Genomic DNA, 23,133 nt, shown 5'->3' with positions numbered 1-23,133 from the left:
ACAACATTGGAAACAATTGCCAAATCCCAGAAAGTGGACAAACATGATTGTACGTATATATTAAACAAGGAGACTTGACTATATATTCTACCAGAAACCGGAATAAAATAAGATGTAACTTAATTGAAGTTATCCCAAATATTACATCTACCATCTAGCGTTTTGATTTTCCACTGTTAACTGAATACTGAAACATGTCTTTTTTTCTCCCCATTTCCATTTGATGGGATGTATGTAACTCACGGTACTTTAGTGTAAATTTAAAGTTGAAGGGTTAACTTTGTAAATGTTTGTGCACAAAGCTGTATATAGAAACTACTTTATAAGGATTCTTATAAAGCAGTGATGGTGAACCTTTTAGGCACAGAGTGTCCAAACTGGAAGGCGCATGCACGCGCCAAAGCACCAGAATCCCGACGACCAGCTGGCTGGCACACATGCGCACCTCAGAACCCCAATGACCAACTGGTTGGTGCACATGAGTGCCTTGGAAACTTGATGGCCAATTGGCCAGCATGCATGCCCACAGAGAGGGCTCTGTGTGCCACCTCTGGCACGCGTACCATGGGTTCGCCATCATGGTTATAAAGCATCCTTAACATTATTTTGGTAGTCTGAGTGGAAATGTGGGTTCTATTCATATTCATAGCACAAAGCCATCCTATACATACAGTCTCTTGAGTCTCTAAACTTTTCTTTTTAAATGTTTAAATTGGATTTCCTACTGTTCAGAAAATGCTGCCTTGCTCATGTTGCTTTCCCACCGTTCCCTCCCCCATCTCGCTCCCTTATTTATTTTCCTTTGCTAATTTTGATTAAGAAAGCCAGGAGACTGTGAGTTCTAGTCCTAACCTTACAATGCAAAGCCAACTGGGTGCCTTGGGTCATTTATTCCCGCTGAGCCTTAGGAAACAAGCAATGTTGTTTCCAAATCAAACCATTTCCAAAATCCGGCCAAGAAACTTGTTCAGGCAATTGCCAATAATCAAGACTGACTTGAAAGCACACAAAAAAGTGTTCAACATAACATCCTACTTGAAGAAAACATCACAAATACTGCTGGATAGATGTCCTTTCTGTTTGATCAGGGTGTCAAATTCGATTTCATTGAGGGCCGCATCAGAATTGTGTTTGACCTTGGGCAGCTGGGGCCCTTGGGCATAGCCAGAGGGCATGGCCAGGATGGGTGTGTGTGGCCATTTTGATATCACTCATTGAGGATCCATTTTTGGCTGTGATGGCCTCCTGCAGCCATCTGCTAGCAAAAACAGAGCCCGGGAGGCTGAACACGAGCTCCCCGAGCTCCATTTTTGCTGGCAGAAGGCTGCAGGAGACCATCATGGCCAAAAACGGAGCCCTGCCCTCCCGAGCTCCATTTTTGGTGGCAGAGGCACCGCAGGCCGGTCCTTCACTGTTTCCAGGACAAGCCCATGGGCCAGATCTAAGCACCCTGTGGGCCGAATCCGGCCTGCGGGCCTTGAGTTTGACACCCCTGTGTTTGATGATGTGTTTTTGTATTGCACTATTATCATTATCAAACACAATTAAACATTTCATAAAATAGACTAACTCACTTTAATGATTTTTTTCTCTTACTGAAAATATTTGCTTGGTTTCAAATTTAATCCATATACAGAGGTCTCCCTGAATTACCTTTGCAATGATAAACCTGCTTCTGAAATGCAATTTGGGGGAGGGGGGAATAGGAATCTTTCCTGTGATGAAATATGCCACTGACAAGTGTAAGAAGGATTTAAAAGCATCTGCATTTATGGTTAGCTGTAAATACAAGCACTTAAGCTCTTAATCCTCATTTAGCTCTGAGAAATAGCTTGAAGAGAAGGAGGCATTGTTAGAACTGGCCTCTGCTAAGAATCTTTTAATAACTTTCAGAGAACTCTTCATAAACACAGATGTCCTGCAGTTTTACCTTTCCCTGAAATTCTGCATACAGTTTAGCACAAGAACAGGGGAAACTGTTGTGCAGAAAATTATTCTCCAAAGCACCAGAGAGCAGGACAAGGAACAATGGTTGGAAACTAATCAAAGAGCGAAGCAACCTGGAATTAAGGAGAGACTTCCTAACAATGAGGACTATTAATTAGTGGAACAGCTTTCCTCCAGAAATTGTGAGTGCTTCATCACTGGATGTTTTCAAGAAGAGTCTAGACAGTCACTGATTTGAAATAGTATAGGTTTTTCTGGTTGAGCAGGAGGCTGGACTAAAAAACCTCCAAGGTCCCTTCCAGCTCAGTCATTCTAAATCTAAATGATGCTCCTTTCAGGGTAACAAGGTTTAAGGCAGATTTTGGCTGCCTGTGGAAATGTTTTTGCTTGAAGCATTGTTTTTACTTGCTGGAATTGCAGACTATGGACAAGATTCACACAAATATGCCAGTGTGACTTTGCTGAGTTCCGGAAGAATCAGGCATGTTCTCCTTGAAAGAGCCTGCCTGTGACCGGACAGCTGGAATTCCTAAGATTTATTCTGCAACTATGTGCCTTCACAATAGACTTATTATTTTCATAATGCTTCTGTATTCTTATCCTATTAGAGATGATACATAACCTGCAATAATTATATCCCAATTGCCTTTGTTGTTGTTTTTCCACGAAGAAAAGTAATAACCATCTTTTCTTCTCTTTGCAAATGTTTCTGTTGCAGAAATTGCTTGGTAATAAAGCAAAGTCTAAAAATGTCAATATTCTTGTGGTGTGTAGAAATTGTAGTGGGGATGTCCAAACACATTTTCCCTTTTCTCTCTTTTTTTTGTCTGCTTGTTTTTTAAGGTATCCACACTCTTCCTATTAGGAACAAAATGGCAAAAGGTTTTTCTCTCTCTCTAGGGATATGAGGTTCATCTGGTTACAACAGCTGTTGCTCCTCTGACTGATAGGTTTAATTTGGCTAGCTAAGCAAATGTCCTCTTACACTTCTAGGTGTTTCCACCAGAAGTAGGACAAGCTCCATATGCTCTGCTTTTATTTTGCACTATAAAGATACAAAACTCATGTGAAAAGCCTTTTTCCGGACTAAAACATCCATTTTGCCCTTAAAAATAAATTTCCTCTCACCATGAAAAAAAAATACAATTTTTCATCCCTTTCTCTCTGGTGATGTTGTCATCAAACAATTCTCCTGCAACCTTCAAGGGTGAAATCTACAACTATAAAAAATATCCTGTCCCTCTCGCCCCCCAAAAAGTTGATTGCCAGCTGTGCTTTTCTGATAGAACCTTCAGCGTGGACTTCAGTGGCTTCTGCTGAATAATAGCCATTATTTATTATATTAATTACATTTATAATGTAAGAGCCGAGGTGGCGCAGTGGTTAGAGTGCAGCACTAGAGGCTACTTCAGCTGACTGCAGTTCTGCGGTTCAGCTGTTCAAATCTCACCGGATCAAGGTTGACTCAGCCTTCCATCTTCCCGAGGTGGGTAAAATGAGGACCCGGATTGTTGGGGGCAATATGCTGACTCTGTAAACTGCTTAGAGAGGGCTGAAAGCCCTATGAAGCGGTATATAAGTCTAACTGCTATTGCTATTGCTATATCAGTATCTTCCAGGTATAGAGCTGAGGGGCTCATTGAAACTCACAACAGTATATTTGAATCTTTTCTGTAGTAGCACCTCCGTTAGTATCTGTAACTGCTTCTCATTCAACTCCAACAACCTGACCATCCGCTACAATGTTTGGAATATTGGCCAAATGTTGGCAAGATACAAATTCAAATCCCCATCAGCCATGCATTTCTTTAGATGAATTGTGCAAACCCCTACTTTTCACCATCATTTCTTATAAGGATTTGGCTAGAAGAAAAGGAGGAACAGGCAAGTAATAAATCTGCACCACACATAACAGGACATGGCTAGATATAATCCAGGATCCATTCTTTCTTCAACTTGATGATGATGTTCGTCCATCGTGTTCGAAGGGGACCTTGACATCTAATGGGTTGTGGTCTTTACACGGTGTGTCCGCAGGTGGCTGGTAAGGCCTATACAGGAATGGAATGTCAGGCAGACATGTATGGGAGCCATTGTTACAACATTTGCAGCTCTGGCTTTGCGGAGTGCACGCTTCTCTTGTGCTGTGGTTCTTCTTCTGTCTTCAAATGTCTGGCAGCCTTGGTGGATCAACGTGCACCGTGTTGATCAATCTTGTACCAGGGTTTCCCAGGAGGTGGTGTCAATATCCAGGGAATTGAAGGAGGCTTTCAACTTGTCCTCATATTGCTTCCTTTGTCCATTCCCCGCCCCTCCCTGTGGTGTGATTGCTTTCCTTGAGACAGCTCACCATAGAGGAGCTGTTTGGGGATGCGATGGTCTGGCATCCTTGCAACATGGCCTGCCCAGCGTGTCTGGGCTTTCCTCAGCAGGGTGTGAACTGATGGCAGGCCTGCTCTGGAGAGGACTTCTGTGTCTGGCACATTCTTTCTTCAATGACAATCTTTCCAATGACAACAGGTACAAGTGAATTTGTGAAACTTTGCCCATCTCTTACACCCTGGTTATGCATTTGATTTGCTTGATATAGGAAAGAACTTGAAAAAAAATCATGCGCAAACGACTCCCATCAAATCTAATTTAGGAATTAATCTAAAGCATATGTTTGTTGTTGGGCTGTAGAGTTTCCACAACATTCTCTAACATGAAAAGGCTGTTCGTTCTCTAATAATAAGAAATTAAAAGAAATAAAATGCTAATTTTACTGAAGACTTGAATGTAGGCGAAGAATATCACTAATGTCTTTTAACTGCAAACTTATATCCTACTAGCTGGATACCCGTGCTTCACAATGAAACTATGTGATCGGGCAATGCAAGAGAAATCTGGTTCACTCCAATTCAATCCATTGGCTCAGTGGTGGAAAGTGATTGAAACACCTAAGGGAATATCAATCCTGATGCCTTGAGTCCAGAAACAGTTTCATAGGTGGAAGGTATAGACATTTTGGTAGGGTACCAACGTTTAGTACTGTAAGGAATCCCAGACCGCTCCTGAGTGAAGAAGCGGAACATCTGCCAGTTTGAACTCAGGTAACGGAATGTGAGGCAACTGGCAGTTGGAACAGAGTTCCTTTCAGGTGGGAAGGGGGAGTAGAATGTGTAACTCCTTAGCATCTGAGAGTGTGAATATAATACTGCATATGAAATACTAATGGTCTGATGGTCATTTCAAAAAATCCTTTCTTAGCGAGCACCTAGAAGCCAAGAGGAACATATGTACCAAATTTCAAGTATAGGCTTTACGGTTCTGGGGATTTCATGATGAGTGAGTGGTATTTGGTTTTTATATAGAGCGATTTAGAATTCCTTTGACTATAGATAAAAATGGGTCAGGGCTGAGAAAAATAATATTACTGGTAACATTATTGCGGCCTGCCCTTTATCCCAAAATGAGAACTAATCAGAATAACAATAGTTAAACAACAGCAACAAAACAACACTCCTGCTGAGTGATATGGAAACCAGTGGTGTGTCATTTTCAACACGTTTTCAATATTGACTTGGTTAGTATTTCCTTTATTATGCATCATAAATTGAAAATAAATAAATGATGCATGGACTCAGCCAATTTAACAAAATACAATTAAGCAGAATATAATTCAGTATTGTATAAACCCAGCCATAATACACAGCAAAAGCTGTATTGCATATTACTTGGAAATAATAGAGAAGAAAAAAATAAATACTTTATGGTTATTAAAATAAGTGATTAGAAATAAATAAGTTTCATAATGGAAACAATTTGCAAATAAAAGAACAAAATAAAACTTTCCTGCATAATTAGGACACTTGATTTGATTATTGAAAAATTATATGGGTAGATACCAGTTTAAATTTCCCAAATTAAAATTTGGTACACAAGTCTAGCAACAGATGCATACACAAATGCCAATATTTCTGTCCAAATGTATTAACTTTTATAAGGAAAAACTTTTTTTTTTGCTATTAAAAAGGACTATCAATACATGCTATGGTATTTGACTGTTTTAAGAGGCTATGAATATAAAATTATTTTGATGTGATCAGCAGAGGTTTAACGACTTTGATAGCATGAATTGTCATTTTGACTTTTGTCCAGTGAGAATTCTGTTTTTCTAACGACATAGCAGTAATTTTAATATCAATCTGTGTTATTTGTTGCCTTCTCTTTCTCCCCCTTCCCTCAACATTCCTAAACGTATTTATCTTCTTGTATCACATGCCCAAAACATGTGAGTTTTCTAATTCCAGACATTTAACATCAAATGAACAATAGCAGTAGTAGACTTATATACCGCTTCATAGGGCTTTTCAGCCCTCTCTAAGCGGTTTACAGAGAGTCAGCATATTGCCCCCAACAATCTGGGTCCTCATTTTACCCACCTTGGAAGGATGGAAGGCTGAGTCAACCCTGAGCCGGTGAGATTTGAACCGCTGAACTGCTGATCTAGCAGTAGCCTGCAGTGCTGCATTTAACCACTGCGCCACCTTGGCTCTTATGAGGCCAATAAGGCTGCATATAGTCCAGAACAGCTGAATCCTTGTTCATTAATTCTTACCTTCAAATTCATAATTCAAAGACACAAAAATGATGGTTTAAGAGGTGTGAAATTTACCAACTGTTACTCTAAGTTGAATCGCTTTATTTCACAAACTCCACATATATTTACATAGTTTGCATATGCTTATTCCTGAATGGACAGGTAGATCATCGGATGGATATAAAATATGCACCATGATTACTTCCCAGCATAAGACAAGGATTTCTGTTTATTTACTCAACCTCACATGCTCTGTGAGGAATTCTGGAAGTTGAAATCCACATGTCTTAAAAGTTCTGAGGTTGAAAAACATTGATCTACTTCATCTTTTCTTATAATATAATCTGTGTACAATTCACAAAGTATACCAAAAGATAACACACTAATTTATTAAAATATTTCATGTACAACCCATACTTTTATTCTAAAACTCCTAGTATTCAAGTCTGTTGTTATCTCTTCCATAAGTTGCACAAGAAAACCGTCCTAGAAATTGTGTTGGCTAAGTAGAATTGAAAGAATGTAATTCAAAGAAAAACTGGCAACTCTCAGTGGAAGTGAATAACCAGATTGTATTTTGTACTGTTTGAACCTTCATATTTTTGCAGACATGAGAAAGAATTTTGTAATTCTTTAAAATCCCATTTGTAAATTTCAGAAGATGGCCAGAATTATAAAACTGAACTCTGCAGACCATGACATAAAGCAATAGTTCCATTGATTTAATGGTAACAAATATGCAATCTAGAGGAACTATTTCATGTTGTTTCATGTAAAATTAGCATTTTCTCAAAATCTTCCTTTCTGAAAATTTACATTAATTGAGACAACAGTCCACTTTTCCCTCTACCCATATAGACAAGACTCTGAAAGAGAGAAATAAAAAAATTCTGATAAAATTAGATTGGTCGGGAAATCAAGCAATTTTACCCAAATACTTGTATTCTGTAGAAAAGGCAATTGATAATGATGCCCTAACACTGTATCTATATCTGATGGTCAAGGTCTCACAAATGATAATACAAAGAGAACCTTTGTTATTGTGAGCCTAAAAGTCCCATCAAGTTTGATATGATGAATATAATTCCACACAGAGAACTAAAAGTTAAGGGGAAAAGATTCTCAATGACATCACTGTCAATTGGACACCTTTTAAAAGCAATATTTTAGTATTTATTTATTTTTGTTATAATACACACATTTTAAATGCACATGGTAATCCATAAAGCCATACTCAACATAGTATAGGAGCATTATTAAAACCCCACACCTACGATTACCAAAACTTGCTTACCAAAACAATAAATTCAAGCAATTCTCGTGTAAATTTATAGGTAATCCATTTAGCATATGATACAAAACTAGCATTCTAGGTTCCATGTTCATCTGGCCACAAGCATATTATCTAGTCCATTATTCAACCTTAGGAAGCCAAACCTTTGATATTTGTGGTAAGGAAGGGTTTCGGTAGAGAAGGAGATTTGCATTTGGGATAGATTATTTTAAAATCAGACTAACCCTGTTGCCAATTATCAGCATTTCCATTAGCAACATTTAATAGAGTGATCAGTCAGAGAAGGATACAAAAATGTTTAGAGGGGGCAATAGGTATGCTTACCCCTATATAGGCAATGCAATGTCTTCAATGATTGTCCAGCCTCTTCTTAAATGTTTCCAATGAGTTACCATATTTAAATACATGCATCTTTCTTTGTTTCAAGAAAGGGCTTCAACAGATACAAGCCAGTAACTTTGCATAGTTTGGTTCATGTTTTCATCATCGGAATGCAAGTACAAGACTCCTCAATTCCTAGTTATACCAGAATGGTAAAACCTTAAAAACATTAACAAAAATACCAGCTAAGAATTGGAAGATGAGTACATTTTTGTTGATACAACAATTCATTTAAGGTGTTCAAATTTTAATTATTTTTTTTACAATTTTTACAAGCAATGAATTAAGGATATTGGCATCATACCTCTATGAACTGCTCAACATTTTGACATTCAATTTACTGATCATATATGTTGCAGGAATGCCCAAAAATAAAATAGAAAGATCATATTTTAGCAACAAGATTTTTATCAGATGTTTGGTATCTTACAAATAAGATACCAATATTTGTAGAATTAATTTTTTTTGATTGGAATAATTACTGGCGTATCTTCATTCTGTTCCTGATTCTTGCTATTATTAAATATAAAGTATTACTGAAGCAATACAACAAGAACAAAAGTCCAGTTTGTCTCTGTGTGTGTGTGCACGGGCGTATATATATAGGGGATTTTTTTTTATTTGGAAAAAAGTCAAGTGCAAGGAGGCCACATGGATATAGTAACACTAAGCCTGAATGCTTTTTAAGGCCTTCTGAGGTCAGGCCTGGCAGCATTCATTAAAGCCAATAAAGTTTTGACACCTGGATGGTTAAAGTACACCATCTATGTTGAATAGTCAGCATCATTTATCATTTGGAGGCTTCTTCTTAGCTTCTACATCTCTCTTGATGTCTTCAATCTTCTTTGCAATGTTTGGAACCTATAAGCATATAAAGGAACATCAGAATGACTGCAGTTTACAGAGTCAATTCAAGGTCATCTCTGGATCCATGATATGTACAGGGATGGATCTTTTTCCATATTCTAGTCTGCACCATACTCTAGAGTCTTTGCAAGACTGACCACAAATGAATTTATTTAATTTCTGTCTTTGAAGCTTTGCTGTTGGAATTAGTAGCTATGGAAAAGTAGGCGAATTTTGGTGCTTTCTGGGACACTTCAGAAAAAAACTAGCATTCTAGCAATAGCATATACTACTTTATAGTGCTTTACAGACCTCTCTACAACTCACAGTGGTGTAGAATGGATATATCTGACAAATGGGTTCTTGGTGTTATCTGAGTTTGGTTCTTTTCTTCAGTGAATGAGAGGTACATTTTCTGGTTGTCCAGCAGTCTTGGTTGCAATATAGCAGTAGCATTTAGCATTTAGACTTATATACTGCTTCACAGTGCTTTTACAGCTCTAAGCAGTTTACAGAGTCAGCATATTGCCCCCAACAATCTGGGTCCTTATTTTACCCACCTCGGAAGGATTGAAGGCTGAGTCAACATTGAGCCTGGTGAAATTTGAACTGTCAAATTGCAGGCAGACAGCAGTCATCAGTAGCAGCCTGCAGTACTGCACTTTAACCACTGCACACACCTCGGCTCTTATTCTAAAACTTGTTATGCAGGTTTCAATGGAAAAGTGTCAAAATATATCACAAATAGTTTGTGCATATAAGAGGAGGCTAATGTGGAAACAGAATGAAATAAACGAATGGGTGAAGTCCAAAATTGATCTGGACTCTCTTTATTACACAAATCAAAAGCTGCTGGATTGTGGTTACATAGAAAAATAGGAAATCAATAGCCTTTCAGATATTGTAGGTCAACAAGTCCCATCATCTTTGATACTTTTGACCACCGCATTCCAGAAAAAAATGGGAACTGGAGTTCAGAGTCATCTGGGGTTTGACAGGCTCTACGATGCTCACAAATTCCAAATCTTAACATAATTTCAAAAGCAGCAAAAATACTTACATCATAGTTCTGGGCCAAATACATTCCAACTACATTGCCAACTGCAAAACCGAGCTGGAGAAAGAACAAAAAGGACAACATTGAGGATTTTACTTCTTTCTCTCTCTCTCTCACCACACATGAAATGTAGAAATACAATTAGTTTTCCATTCTATCTTTTGAAACAAACGTTTTGCCAATTTCAGGCCAAAACCTGATTTTCATTAAAGTGTTTACCATGTTTTTAGCTAATGTTTTTGCCATTTGGCTGAATGTCCACCATTTGGCTGAATATCATGTAAACTACATACAAATAATTCCTCTATTCACCCTTTGCAATTTAAACATTGGGGTTGTGCAAACAGTGAGGCCAGGATTTTGGAAGGCCTCAGATCAGTGGAGGGTTTCAAATTTTTTTTAGAACCTCTTTTGTAGGTGTGTCCTGCTTTGTGGGAGTGGCTTGCTGGCCATGTGACTGAGTGGGAGTGGCTTTCTGGCCATCTGACCGGGTGAGTGGCTTGCTGGCCATGTGACTGGGTGGGCGTGGCCAACTTGTAAAATGTGGTGAACCTCACTTAACAACGCTCTTGCTTAGCAACCAAAATGTTGGCTCAGGAACTCTGGCATTTGAAGCATGCAAGTCGTAAAGCTGTCAAGTTACAAGACCCTTGCACCCCTAACCTTTTAGGAAAAAACCCCCAGGTTCAAACTTGACAGATTTAAGACTTGTGGACTTCAACTCCCAGAATTCCTCCTCTCGCTCTTCATCTTGATGATGTGCGGACGGGCGGGGGGAGGCAGCTGGAACCGGTTCTAAATGGCACTGTAGATTTGTGGAACCTCTTCTATAGAAGAGGTTAGAACTGGCAGGAACCCACCCCTGCCTCAGATAGCATATTCCTAGTAGCCGGTGTAAGAGAGAAAAACACAATAGGGGAGCTTCCTTTTCCACTGGCATAATTGCCACTTATTTAGCTGTTAGCACATGGGCACATGCCCATCAGCCCGCCTCTCGCACAGCTCAGTTCTGAATAGGCCATGGCCAATAGTGGGTTAGGGATCCCTGCTTTAAAAGACACTGGGGCCTTTCAGAACTACAGAAGGAATGGCCTGGGGAGGTGGGAGGGCAGGCCGCTGGGGAGAAAATCTGTAAGATTTTAAGAGCAAAAAAATCTATATTGCAGAGCAGAGGTGGGTTGCTCCCGGTTCGGCCCAGTTCAGCCGAACCGGTAGTGGAATTCAGGCCTGGGTCACAGAACCAGCAGCGACCCAGGCCTGCCATGCCCACAAACCAGTTCCCTCGCTGCCACTGGGATGCCCCATTTTAGATTTTAGTGACTGTGTGTGCGCAGTTCACTGTAAATTGTTTTGCACATGTGCGAAGAACAATTTACATTGACTAGTGCATGCGCGCACAGCCATGTCTGCTGTGTGCGGGTTGCGAACAGGTGGTAAAACCGGCAGCAACCCACCCTCGCTGCAGAGGCAATATATCTGTTTTGCCCCACTCCTGCCAAAATACTTCTATGTTGAGGGAAGCATGCAGCTGGGTCTTGGGCCCAGCGCTCTTCAACATCTTCATAAATGATCTACATGAGAGAACTGAAGTGGCACTCATCAAATTTGCAGATGACACCAAACTGGGGGTATGGGGAAATTAAAATTAAATTCCCTTTTATATTGATGCATACTGGGCTACTCTAATTGGAGCAGCATATAAACCCTAGCAAATTAATACACAGGTAACTAAATCCCTAGATAGAAAAAAAATCACAAGAATTATGTCCAAAGAAACAGAGCAGGAGTTCCACTAAGTACCTTCATGGGCATTTCAAAGATGCTTCCATGGAAAACCAAATGGTAGTCAGACTAACAGATTAAATGTTGGTGTATGATCATCCATGCTAAACTCTAAATCACATAAAAAACTTTGCTTAACATAGCTCCACAGTGCAATTCAGTACGACCTACTGCAGTCGATTTGTGGTGACTTATTCCTGTGCATGCAGATTTATCCAATTTTATTCATCTATTTTCCAAAAACAAGAGTTTTGGACTAATTTAGATGTGCACTTCTTAAATGGTTTCCATCAGGGTAATGAAGTCTTCAAATCTCATAACACTGAAAGAGTAATGAAACATTAATATAACATTCCGATGCCTGGAGGTTAATTGCTTTTAGCATTTGAGAAGCTCCTCTTCAGCCATCAATGAACTGCAGGTTTTACTGACAACCAAGAATAGAAAGAGCTATTTAAAATGTGAGCATTAAAATTATGATTGTTTTCAAAAGTCTGTGATTGTATGCCATTCGCATCTCATTTCCTGTACAATATAGTAGATGTGGTGCTGAAAAAAAGTGAAGAAAAGCCATTTAAAATAATGTACAGTTTGATATTAATCTTCATAACCTCATCTGGAGAAGCAGTAACCCTGAATTTTTGTTCTTCATTTAATTTAACCTTCCCCAACAATATGCCCTCTAAACATGTTGGGCTACAACTCCCATGATTCTAGTTGATTCTAGGTTGAGGAAAGCTGCTTTGAAGTTTGCTTTACTTTCTTGGAAATGGGAAAGATTTAAAAATCACCATTTTCTCCCCACACACCCTAAGTCTGGTCCAGTTTGACTAGCTGTGAGCTTGCTATGACAGTAAAATCTTGATCTAACAAATCCCATTTTGACAGACCTCTGCAATGGACACATTTTTCATCTAGACATCTCCTTGAATTAATAGCAAAGTTCACTATATCTGAATTAATTTGGGCAGGGTAGATACACTTAATTTTACATCTGTCACAATTTGTATTTTGCATCTGTATGATTCCCCAAGGAACATTTCTCACAAATTGTTCAAAATACCTTTGAAAATTAATACTCTATGAAGCAAAATAACTGCGCTCCAAGTCAGCCACATAATATAGAAAACTACCTATATGGCATATAACAAGATATCTAAATATAAGAAGCTGTAGTATACGAAAGATATAGAGGGCACGAAACAGAGGTGGGTTCCTACAGGTTCGGCCCAGTTCAGCCGAACCAGTAGTGGTATGGTGGTGTGGGTCGCTGGAACCGGCAGAGACCCAGACCTGCCACGCCCCTGAACAGGTTCTCCAGTCAGCACCCCCATCTTGCTTTTAAATTCTGCGCATGCGCAGAACAAACTTAATTGAACTGCACATGCGTGCATGGCGCACATCCAGTACGCAAAGCACGCACATGAGCAAGCCGGCAGTAAAACTGGCCAGAACCCACCCCTGGCACAAAGGCCTGCTAGGTCGGGGGTCCCCGTGACCCGTCAAAAGCCCGTAGGACAAAATCGCGCTCGACAAAATTGCGCCTTTGACGTCATCACAGCGCGACGAAAAAGATCGAAAAATTCAAATAAAAATTAATAAAAATTAAATTAAAGCAAGCCGATTCACATAAAGGTAAGGGTTAGGGTTAGGGTTAGAGTTAGGGTTAGGTTAAGGGTTAGGGTTAGCTTTAGAGCGTTAGCGTTAGGGTTAGGTTAAGGGTTAGCGTTAGGTTTTTCGTTACTTTAACGGTTAGGTTTAGGGTTAGGTTTAGGGTTAGGTTTAGGGTTAGGTGAAGGGTTAGGTTTAGGGTTAGGTTTGGGGGGCTTAGGGTAACGTTTTCGCTTTATTTTTACACTTTTCGAACTTTTTCGTCGCGCTGTGATGACGTCACAGCGCGCTTTTGTCGAGCGCGATTTTGTCCTACGGGCTTTTGTGGTGGAACCGGTGGTCCCTAACTCTCAGGCTGCGGCCTACTACCAGCTATGACACATTCAGAACTTGGACGCATAAGTGGCTGGCTGGTGCAAGCGCGCATGAGTGCAACTCAAGTTGCACAACTGGCAGGCCAGCAACACACATGCATGCAGCGCAAATTGTACGAGTGGCTGGCCAGCGTGGATGCATGCATACAGCTTGACTTGTACGAGTGGTGGGTTGGCGCGCACACACAGAACTTGACTTGCTTATGCTGGCCGGTTCCCCTCTCCCCCCACTCCCCACTCCCAGGCCATTAGGCTGTAAAGGTTGGGGACTGCTGTGCCACTTGACTGGGCCCGTCACTCTCTCTCACAGGGTTATTGTTGTGGGGGGAAAAGAGGAGGAAGCAGTATTATGCATGTTTCCTGCCTTGAGTTACTTATTAGGATTTTAAAGGAAAGATAAGAATAAAATAATATATCTATACACACACTCTCTTCTCTGATAAAGCATTACTTACTATGCTAATGAAACTTAAGTTGTCCAGAAACTTAAGAACACCCAATCACTTGTTCCAAAAACTGATTATGGAAGCTAATAGGAAACTCTGCCACTGAGCCTGGATTCCGATGATGCTGTAATTCCCATTCATGTGTTGATACAACCATATTGACGAAGGCAATATGTGTAAGACTGACTCATGGAAATAGTCATATTAATCGGAACGTTCAAGCAGAATCTCAGGGAATCAGATAGAATCACCATCTTCTTCCAACCCAGGATGGGGAGGGGATACACTCTGAATAATTTATAGACTAATTAAATGAGAATCATTTTGCTGCCTTTTTTTGGACATGCAAAGAACATGCAAACACAGAGATTTGCAATTGTAGCATCTTTTAATTCTGAAAAATTTAGTCATTTTTAGTCATTTTATTGACATTTATAGGCCGCCCTTTTCCCTAAGGGGACTCAGGGCGGCTTACATTTCATAGGAGGGGGTGTGTGAGACAAGACACAAAAAAGAAAAAAAAATGTGAATAAAAGAAAATAACCAATAAAACACAACATTCATTCGACATTCGGGCGGGGCAAAATTAGGGACTTATCCCCAGGCTGACGGGATAGCCAGATCTTGAGGGCTGTGCGGAAGGTCTGGACGGTGGTGAGGGTGCGAATCTCCACGGGGAGATCGTTCCAAAGCGTCGGAGCTGCAACCGAGAAGGCTCTCCTCCGCATAGTCGCCAGCAGAATCAAAATCTGCTTGATTCTGATATTTCTCATATTTCTCTATGAACCCCAACACTGACCCTTCATCAACATCACATGTTCCATACTAGTGTTTTCAGGATGGATACTGAAACGTTTACTTTTGTACGGGTAAGTATTTTACTTCTCTAATAAGTCCAATTTGTTCCTGTTACAGCAAACTTGGCCCTCTTGTTTCAGGTTGAAAGTATAAAATATACACTGAAATTGTTCCATCAAATGGCAGATGGAAAACTTGAATGCACTCATATTTTTTTTAATTATGCTTTCTGGAACTTTGCAATGGGATCAGTTTTTGCACAAAAATGCAAGACAGACCTCAAAATTCCATATAAGAACAACAGGTCCTTCTATTTAATTGACATTCTTATATCCATTGTACTCCGAAGATACAAGAATTTTCTTTGTCTCTGATCTGTATTCCTACTTCCTATTTATTTCTATTATTCTGCCATATAATTTCACATTCCCTCTTTCTATTAATTTATTATGAAAATAGTTCAGCTTCTTTTGGCTCCTCAAAGTTTGTCCCAGTTTGGCTTCTTGGGAATGGGAAAGACAAACTATTCTCAATGCTAAGATTCCAGAAATAGCTGAGAAATTTGATTATAGACAAGAGTCTGCAAAAAATTACTGGCACTGATGACAACAGAATAACAGAGTTGGGGAGGGCCTTGGAGGTCTTCTAGTCTAACCTTCTGTTTAAGCAGGAGACTCTATACGATTTCAGACAAATAGTTGTTCAATTTCTTCTTTAAAAATTATAAAAGTAAAATGCTCTGCCCCCGTATTTTACAACATGGACATTTTCCAGATGCATGAAAGAGCCGAGGTGGCGCAGTGGTTAGGGTGCAGTACTGCAGGCCACTTCAGCTGACTGTTATCTGCAGTTCAGCGGTTCTAATCTCACCGGCTCAGGGTTGACTCAGCCTTCCATCCTTCCGAGGTGGGTGAAATGAGGACCCAGACTGTGGGGGCAATATGCTGACTCTGTAAACCGCTTAGAGAGGGCTGAAAGCCCTATGAAGCGGTATATAAGTCTAACTGCTATTGCTATGAAATTCAATTTTAAAGATTCTCAGCCATGTCCAGGCCAGCTGAGGAATTCTGGGAACTAAAGTTCACATATCTAAACTTTGCTCCAGGAGAATTGCAGTGCAGTTGGCATTGCGTATTCTAATTCTAATTGTATTTTGATGTGAATTTTATGCCCAGTTAATATTGTATAGACGTATTATTAAAAAATAAATCCAACGGAATTGTCTAGCATTTATTTCAAAACCTAGTCTTAATTATATCACCCCCAGGGAAATAGAGAAAAGAAATATTAGCCACAATCCTGATTAACTCCACATTTCTTAAAATAAGAATTCATATTAAAAAGGCAGATTAAAAATAAAATACTACTATTACTACTACAATACTTGTTTACATTAACCTTATATGTAGATCTCAATAATATATACAGGAGTCTGATCGGATTATGATCTTTTGGAAAATGTAGTATTATCATCAATATTGTTAAAATAAAAAGCAACTATAATGATTTACTACTACAGGTAGACTCATTGTTCTTTAAACAAACCTTAGTTTAATACATTAAGTTTCATAGAATCTGTAGTCTCAGAATCTGTAGTTCTATAGAATCAAAAGCCTTTAAAATACTGCAAATATCTTTTTTTTTTTTATAAAACATCCAGAACGATTATGCAGGATAATGGTAGTAGCCATTTTCCTGCCCAGGCCTTTAAATTATTCTAAACTTGGGCAGGAAAAACCAGATGCATGAATAAGTGGTACCTGGGTTTAGCACTAGTACTACCAAAAAGGATCTGAGATGAACATGAGCCAGTAATGTTTCACAGCTGCCAAAAAAGTCAGCAAAGTTTTGGGCTGCATCCACAAAAATGGTTGTTATGATGACAGAAAGTGACTATACCGTTCTATGTTCTACTGGTCAAGCCACACCTAAACCACTATGTCTAGTTATGGTCACTATAATACAAGGATGCTGAAGAACTTTTTAGAGTGTAGAGAAGAGCAACAAAGTCAAGAGGTTGGAGACTAAATTCTACGATGAATTTAGTTTAGTCTAGAGAAGAGAAGGCTGAGAGACATGACAGCAATCTTCTAATATCTGAAGGGATGTCACAGAATAGAAAGTGTGGATTTCCACTCCAAGATTAAGACAAGAACCAATGGATGGAAGCTTAACAGAAAGAGATCTAAATTTGAAATAAGGATGAATTTCCCAACTGTGCAAGATATTAAGCAGTGGAAGAGCCGCTTCCTGAAAATATGGTTGCTCCATCATTGGAGATTCCCAAGAAAAGGTTGGGGAAAGTTTGTATATATACCTTTTTCTTCAAAAAGTAGGAATACATACGGAATATAGAGGAATTGAAGGTGCGGTTAGGGGGGGAAGGAAACAAATTGTTTTCATGGGCAGGGATGCTTACAACCCAAGCTTACAACCTACCCTTGGAAAGAAGCTCCACAGTTAAAATTCGCATGGAAGTTAAGCTCAAGAAACACCATAAACCTTATAGGATTTTAAAGTTCACCATGCCTCAAGTGCATCAATTTTCAGGAGGTTGACTTAATTACATCTGACAAGGGCATGTAACGCGAGCAACTCTCTGTAATTAACAGTAAGAGAATTGGAAGGGACCTTGGAGGTCATCCAGTCCAGCCCCCTGCTCACGCAGGAGACCTGTACTAGGGATTCGAACCGCCGTACTGCCTATCTTTCTGATCTAACGCTGGAAGGTGGGAGGCTATATGTAAATAAATTGTCCCGACTCGCCAGGGTGCTTTTTTGTTTTTTGCTGGACAGATCCCGCAAACCCCCCCCCCCCAAAAAAAAGCCTTTTTTCTGGAACGTTTTTGTGCTTTTTATAAAAGTTCCAATCCCTGCAGCATTCCCGTTCGAGCGCTAACGAGACTCGACCCGGCATCGTTTTCCAAACCACCCAAAGTCGGCCGGGCATCGCCACCTAAAAATTCTCTTTTTTGCAGCGCTCCCCTCAGCCGGGCCGTCCCCCCTTTTGCCAAAGTCTTACCAAAAACTGAAACATGGTTGCCAGCTATCACTCCCCGTCCCTTCCGAGCGGAAGGGAAGATTTACAGCGGATTACTTTTTTCTCTCTTCCGGATACCCGCCTTCCTTACTGCGTTCGCCTCCCGCATTGGCCGAATGGCTTGATGGACTCCTCCCTTTTCCAATCCCTATTTCATTCCCTTCCTCTTTGTTTTTTGCCCCGCTTCAGGTACCTTCCCTTCCGAGGGCAAGCTAAAGACGCTGTTGCCTGGGGGTGCGGGTGTGTGTGTGGGGGGAGTATATTGCAATTGATTCGGAGCGATTGATACAGAATTGCTCACGGTGCAAAAACGGAGCAGAAAGTCGCTTTGGGAAATAGAGAAGGACCAGGGCGTGATGTCACTCAAGGGGAGTCAAGGCGTGTTTGATTCCCTCTCATTTCAGTGGGGAAATAAAACAGCTAAAGGAAGGCTTACTATGCAAGGAACTGTGTTCCTACTCAGAGGAAAGCCCTGTCGAATATAGCAGTGCTTGTAGGTTTGATTGAAATCCTGAAGATTAGTCAAATATATAGGAATAATAACAGAGAATAAGCACATTGATCTGCCCACCAGCCATAATAATAACAATAACAATAATAATAAACAAATAACAAAAAACCACCCTACTTGGAAACAGCTTATATCCTCCGATGTTACTAACAGTTCCTAGGTCCTTGGTTAGGACTCCAGCTGTTGAGCTACCAGCCCCAAAGGCTGTGAATCTCACCAAAGATTAACCAATCACCATCATCATCATCCACTGGTCATTATGTAAAAAATATGATTTACCTGTATCCAGAAAGTCATGGGAACATGAAGTGGAAAAAGTTATCGGAAATGAGAAGGTGAAGATCTTGTGGGACTTTCGAATACAAACAGATCATCATTTGGAGCACAACACACCAGATATCACAGCTGTAGAGGGCCGAAGTACACAGTTTATTGATATCTGTTCCTGGAGATGCCAGAGTCGAAGAAAAAGAACTAGAAAAAATAACGAAATATCGCGACCTGGTCATCGAAACTACACGGCTATGGATGAAGCATGTAGCAGTGATACCCATTGTCATTGGGGCACTTGCCACCATGTCCAAGAATTTTACAAGATACATATTTTTACAAGATATTGCAGCTTCCTGCAATAACACCAGCAGAACTGCAAAAAACTGTGCTCCTCGGAACATCGTATATTTTAAGAAGGTATTTGGTAGATACCTAGGACGCTGGCAGCAAACCGTATCAGCAATTAGCACCAGTCAATGGTATTTGTGATGCATTTTTGAATGTTCAATTGGCTGAGTTTCTTGTTTAGTGAATAAAGTTAATATAATAATGATAACAACAATAAAAATAACAGCAAAATCATCACCTGTCAATTACCAAAGGCAGCTTTAGTTGGATACATCCTGCAAGGGTATTTTTAACACCATCAAACATCCACATATCCTTATCCCACTTGCTTGAGAACTTGATAGGTGGATAAAAATGCCAAATCCAATCCAAACATCTGGCTGATTGTATACCATAATAATACGTTGTATACCTTAAATAGTAAGTTGAGGAGAATGTGAAGATGGTGTTTGGTTCACCTTAAAAAATATTTAAAATGTTTTTTTTAAGTACACGGTTGGGGCTATCAGAACTAGGATGCAAAAATCCATACATCAATTGGAAAGAAAGTAGTGCAGGAATTTCATGTGGTTTGGGTTGATCCAGAATAGATACCCAAGCCTTAAAAATGTTCATATTTTGAACAGAGCATGACATACTTAAGAGATGAACTATAAAATGAAAAAAATTTAAAGTTATTGAGATTCTGAAATATGTTACATCAGTCTTGAACGTTCAGGAAAATAATTCTGTTAAGAAAAGAAAAAAGTCCAGTCATTTTTCCGCTTTATTATCATTACATTCTTTCTTAATCTTAAAATTAATTTTACTTGATATAAAATGCATATTAGGCTGCATTTTATTTCAAGTAAATGTTAAGAAAAAATAAGAGTTTAATACTTAATTACACTTTAATTACACAGGCTATTATACATGTATAATTGACCTAGCCAGTCAAGGAAAATGAGAAATAATTCTAGCGTAGCAATAGAAAATACATGGATTTTGTATACTCCATATAAATGGCATTCTATGAAATGAACACAAGATGGCACCTTACATCCACATTACTTGATTTTTTTCCACTCAAGAGTTTCTTTTATTTAGTAGGTTGATAGGGATAAAGAGAAACTGTTTGAAAACTGCAAATCTGTTTAAAAAAAAACACATTGAACTTTTAAAAAGAAAAGAAAACTAAAGAAGTGCTTTTAAACAGTCCATTACTGATCCCAGTTCCATTCCTGGATAATTCATCATTGTTATTGTTATTGTTGGTTGAAAATCATGTCCAACCCATCGTGAACCCATGGACAACGTTCCTCCAGACCTTCCTGTCCTCTACCATCCTCTGGAGTCCATTTAAGCTCACACCTACTGTTTCAGGGACTCCATTCAGGCATCTCATTCTCTGTCGTCCCCTTCTTCTTTTGCCCTCAGTCTTTCCCAGCATTAGGCTCTTCTCCAGTGAGTCCTTCTTTCTCATTAGGTGACCAAAGTATTTGAGTTTCATCTTCCGGATCTGGCCTTCTAAAGAGCAGTCAAGGTTGATCTCCTCTAAACCGACCAATTTGATCGTCATGCAGTCCAAGGGACTTGCAGGAGTCTTCTCCAGCACCATAGTTATGAAATATATATATATATATATATATATATATATATATATATATATATATATATATATATATATATATATATATATATATATATATATATCTACAAAAGGTAATTTATGCATGGATAGACAGCACATCCATACTTATTTCTCCCTAGTTTAGAAAACTACTGCCGCAGGGAATGGTCAAAGAACTAAGCTGGATGTGAAGGGTATGGCTCCAATTGTATTGTTAGAAACCCTAGAGTCACTTTCAGTTGGTAGATAGGAAATATTGTTGTGTTGTTGTTAATTGCGGTTGTGTCTGACCCTTCGCAATCCCAAGGACAATGTTCCTCCAGGCCTTTCTGTCCTCTACCATCCTCTGGAGTCCATTTAAGATCATGCCTACTGCTTCGGTGACTCCATCCATCCATCTCATTCTGACCGGTTAGATCGCCTTGCAGTCCAAGGGACTCACAGGAGTCTTCTCCAGCACCATAGTTCAAAGGCCTCAATTCTTTGGCGCTCAGCCTTTCTTATGGTCCAAATTTCACAGCCATACATTGCAACTGGAAAAACCATTCATCATAGTTAAATTTTATTTTAAAAAATTTGACAAATAGCAGGCATTGATGTTTCCAAGTTTTATCCAATGTTTTCATCCTTATTTTTGTTGTAGTAATTTCTCTAAATAGGTTCTGTAAGTGTCCTTGGAGTCCAACCCACTGAGCTTCTCAGTTAACTACTTGGAAAGTGCACTGCATGAATTCAAGCCATTGTGTTCCGGAGTAGCCACTGCATAATTCATGCAGTGCACTGCATAAAGATGCCAATTTCTAACGTATATTAGAAATATATAGTGTATACCGTACATAAAGTACATCTGAACACTTTCCTCAAGAAGTACCAAACTTTACTTAAAACAAGTTATATGCTGATATTTTGGATAAATGACATTAGATGGCGCTGTTTTTCTTCTTAAACTAGCTAAACAGCTTTTCTAAGGTACAGTAGTTTTTTTATGTTCGGAATTTTGTTTGTCTTTATAATCCAATTAGGAATTTAGTCACAGTTTAAGAAAAGCCTTTTCTTTTTTTATGACAGTTTACCTTGGAAAGAAAGAATATCTCCTTTGTTTTAACTTAGGCGGACAAAAACATAACAATTACTTTGATCACTAAAGTATTTTAAACTATGCAAAGTCCTCCTGAAAACGTTCCTCTGGATTCTTCTCCTAAAACTTCTGAACTACTTATTATTATTTCCTTATTATAATTCTTTGACATTTGAAAAAAAAAACACCACTATTTACTTTACATGCTTTAAGTTATTGTAAGTTAACTAACTCTCTATGGAAAAATTACTACTTAAATAAACATTTGTAGAAAATAAGTGTGCAATGATACAATTACAAAAATAAATGTAGAAAACAGATATTAATACCTTTCAAAATATGGATAAAATAAAATGTAGCAATCCTAATAAATTAACTAATGTAGTTATAAAGAGGAAAATAATAATTATTTCACATTATTACAATGCCTCTGTAACTATTACAGCTCTTTACAAATTGTAACAACAATTCATAACAAAGTTTATTTATTAAATGTATTTATTGATTACAATTTTAAGCTGCCCATCTCCCATAAAAGGTGACTCTAGGCACCTACAGGTTATAAAAGTTAAACTTTAATCACGTAAAATCATGTGTGATTAATGTTCTCTCTGTCGATAAAGAGCTAATTCCAAAGCTGAGAATCAACTGATTTTGTTAACTGACCTATACATGCAAACACATATTTGTCAATTGCCTGAGCAAACTACATCAAAATTCTTGATAACAAACACATATTTTGTGGGGATTGTAACTCCATTCCATTTTCAGTTCTAACATATTAATACACAGAAAGATGTATTTTAGGAGAAATTATAGATTGAATAGGACTGCATGACTCAGCCAAGGCAGTCTTTTTCAAACTTGGCAATTTGAAGATGTGTCGACTTCAATTCCCAGAATTCCCCAGCCAGAATAACCGGAGTTGAAGTTCACACGTTTTAAAGTTGTTAAGGTTAAGAAACACTGGTCGGAAGAGATGAGCTGCAGAGGAGAATAAGAGTTCCAGTAGCTGAATTATTTCTTACATCTTGAGGCTTAAATAATTTGTTTATTTGTCCCAAGGCCATTATAAAAAAATGAATTCAAACTGCTATTTATTAAAAGAAAAACATGAAGAATCTATATAAAGAAAACATTGGTATAGCCCAAGGTG

At 38.9% G+C, this 23,133-nt stretch overlaps 1 protein-coding gene across 1 annotated transcript; it reads right to left on the bottom strand.

Annotated features, from left to right (window-relative positions):
• Window positions 1–7,675: 7,675 nt before the first annotated feature.
• STMP1 (short transmembrane mitochondrial protein 1) lies at window positions 7,676–10,556 on the bottom strand. Its single transcript, XM_032221294.1, has 2 exons — window positions 10,111–10,556; window positions 7,676–9,065 (listed from the first exon to the last, which is right to left on the bottom strand). Exons 1-2 carry the CDS (start codon window positions 10,189–10,191, stop codon window positions 8,988–8,990), a joined length of 159 nt encoding a protein of 52 aa, XP_032077185.1. The 5' UTR covers window positions 10,192–10,556; the 3' UTR covers window positions 7,676–8,987.
• Between the last annotated feature and the right edge of the window lie 12,577 nt (window positions 10,557–23,133).

This window comes from Thamnophis elegans, chromosome 7 (genome assembly GCF_009769535.1).
Source record: "Thamnophis elegans isolate rThaEle1 chromosome 7, rThaEle1.pri, whole genome shotgun sequence".
Taxonomy (NCBI): domain Eukaryota; kingdom Metazoa; phylum Chordata; class Lepidosauria; order Squamata; family Colubridae; genus Thamnophis; species Thamnophis elegans.
This window is presented reverse-complemented; position numbering and strand designations above follow the sequence as displayed.

Coding starts and splice junctions, on each gene's coding strand:
- STMP1 (XM_032221294.1), bottom strand. CDS start 10,191: ATGTTGTCCTTTTTGTTCTTTCTCCAGCTCGGTTTTGCAGTTGGCAAT. Junction 9,066..10,110: donor ATTTGGCCCAGAACTATGAT/GTAAGTATTTTT, acceptor ATATGCTTATAG/GTTCCAAACATTGCAAAGAA.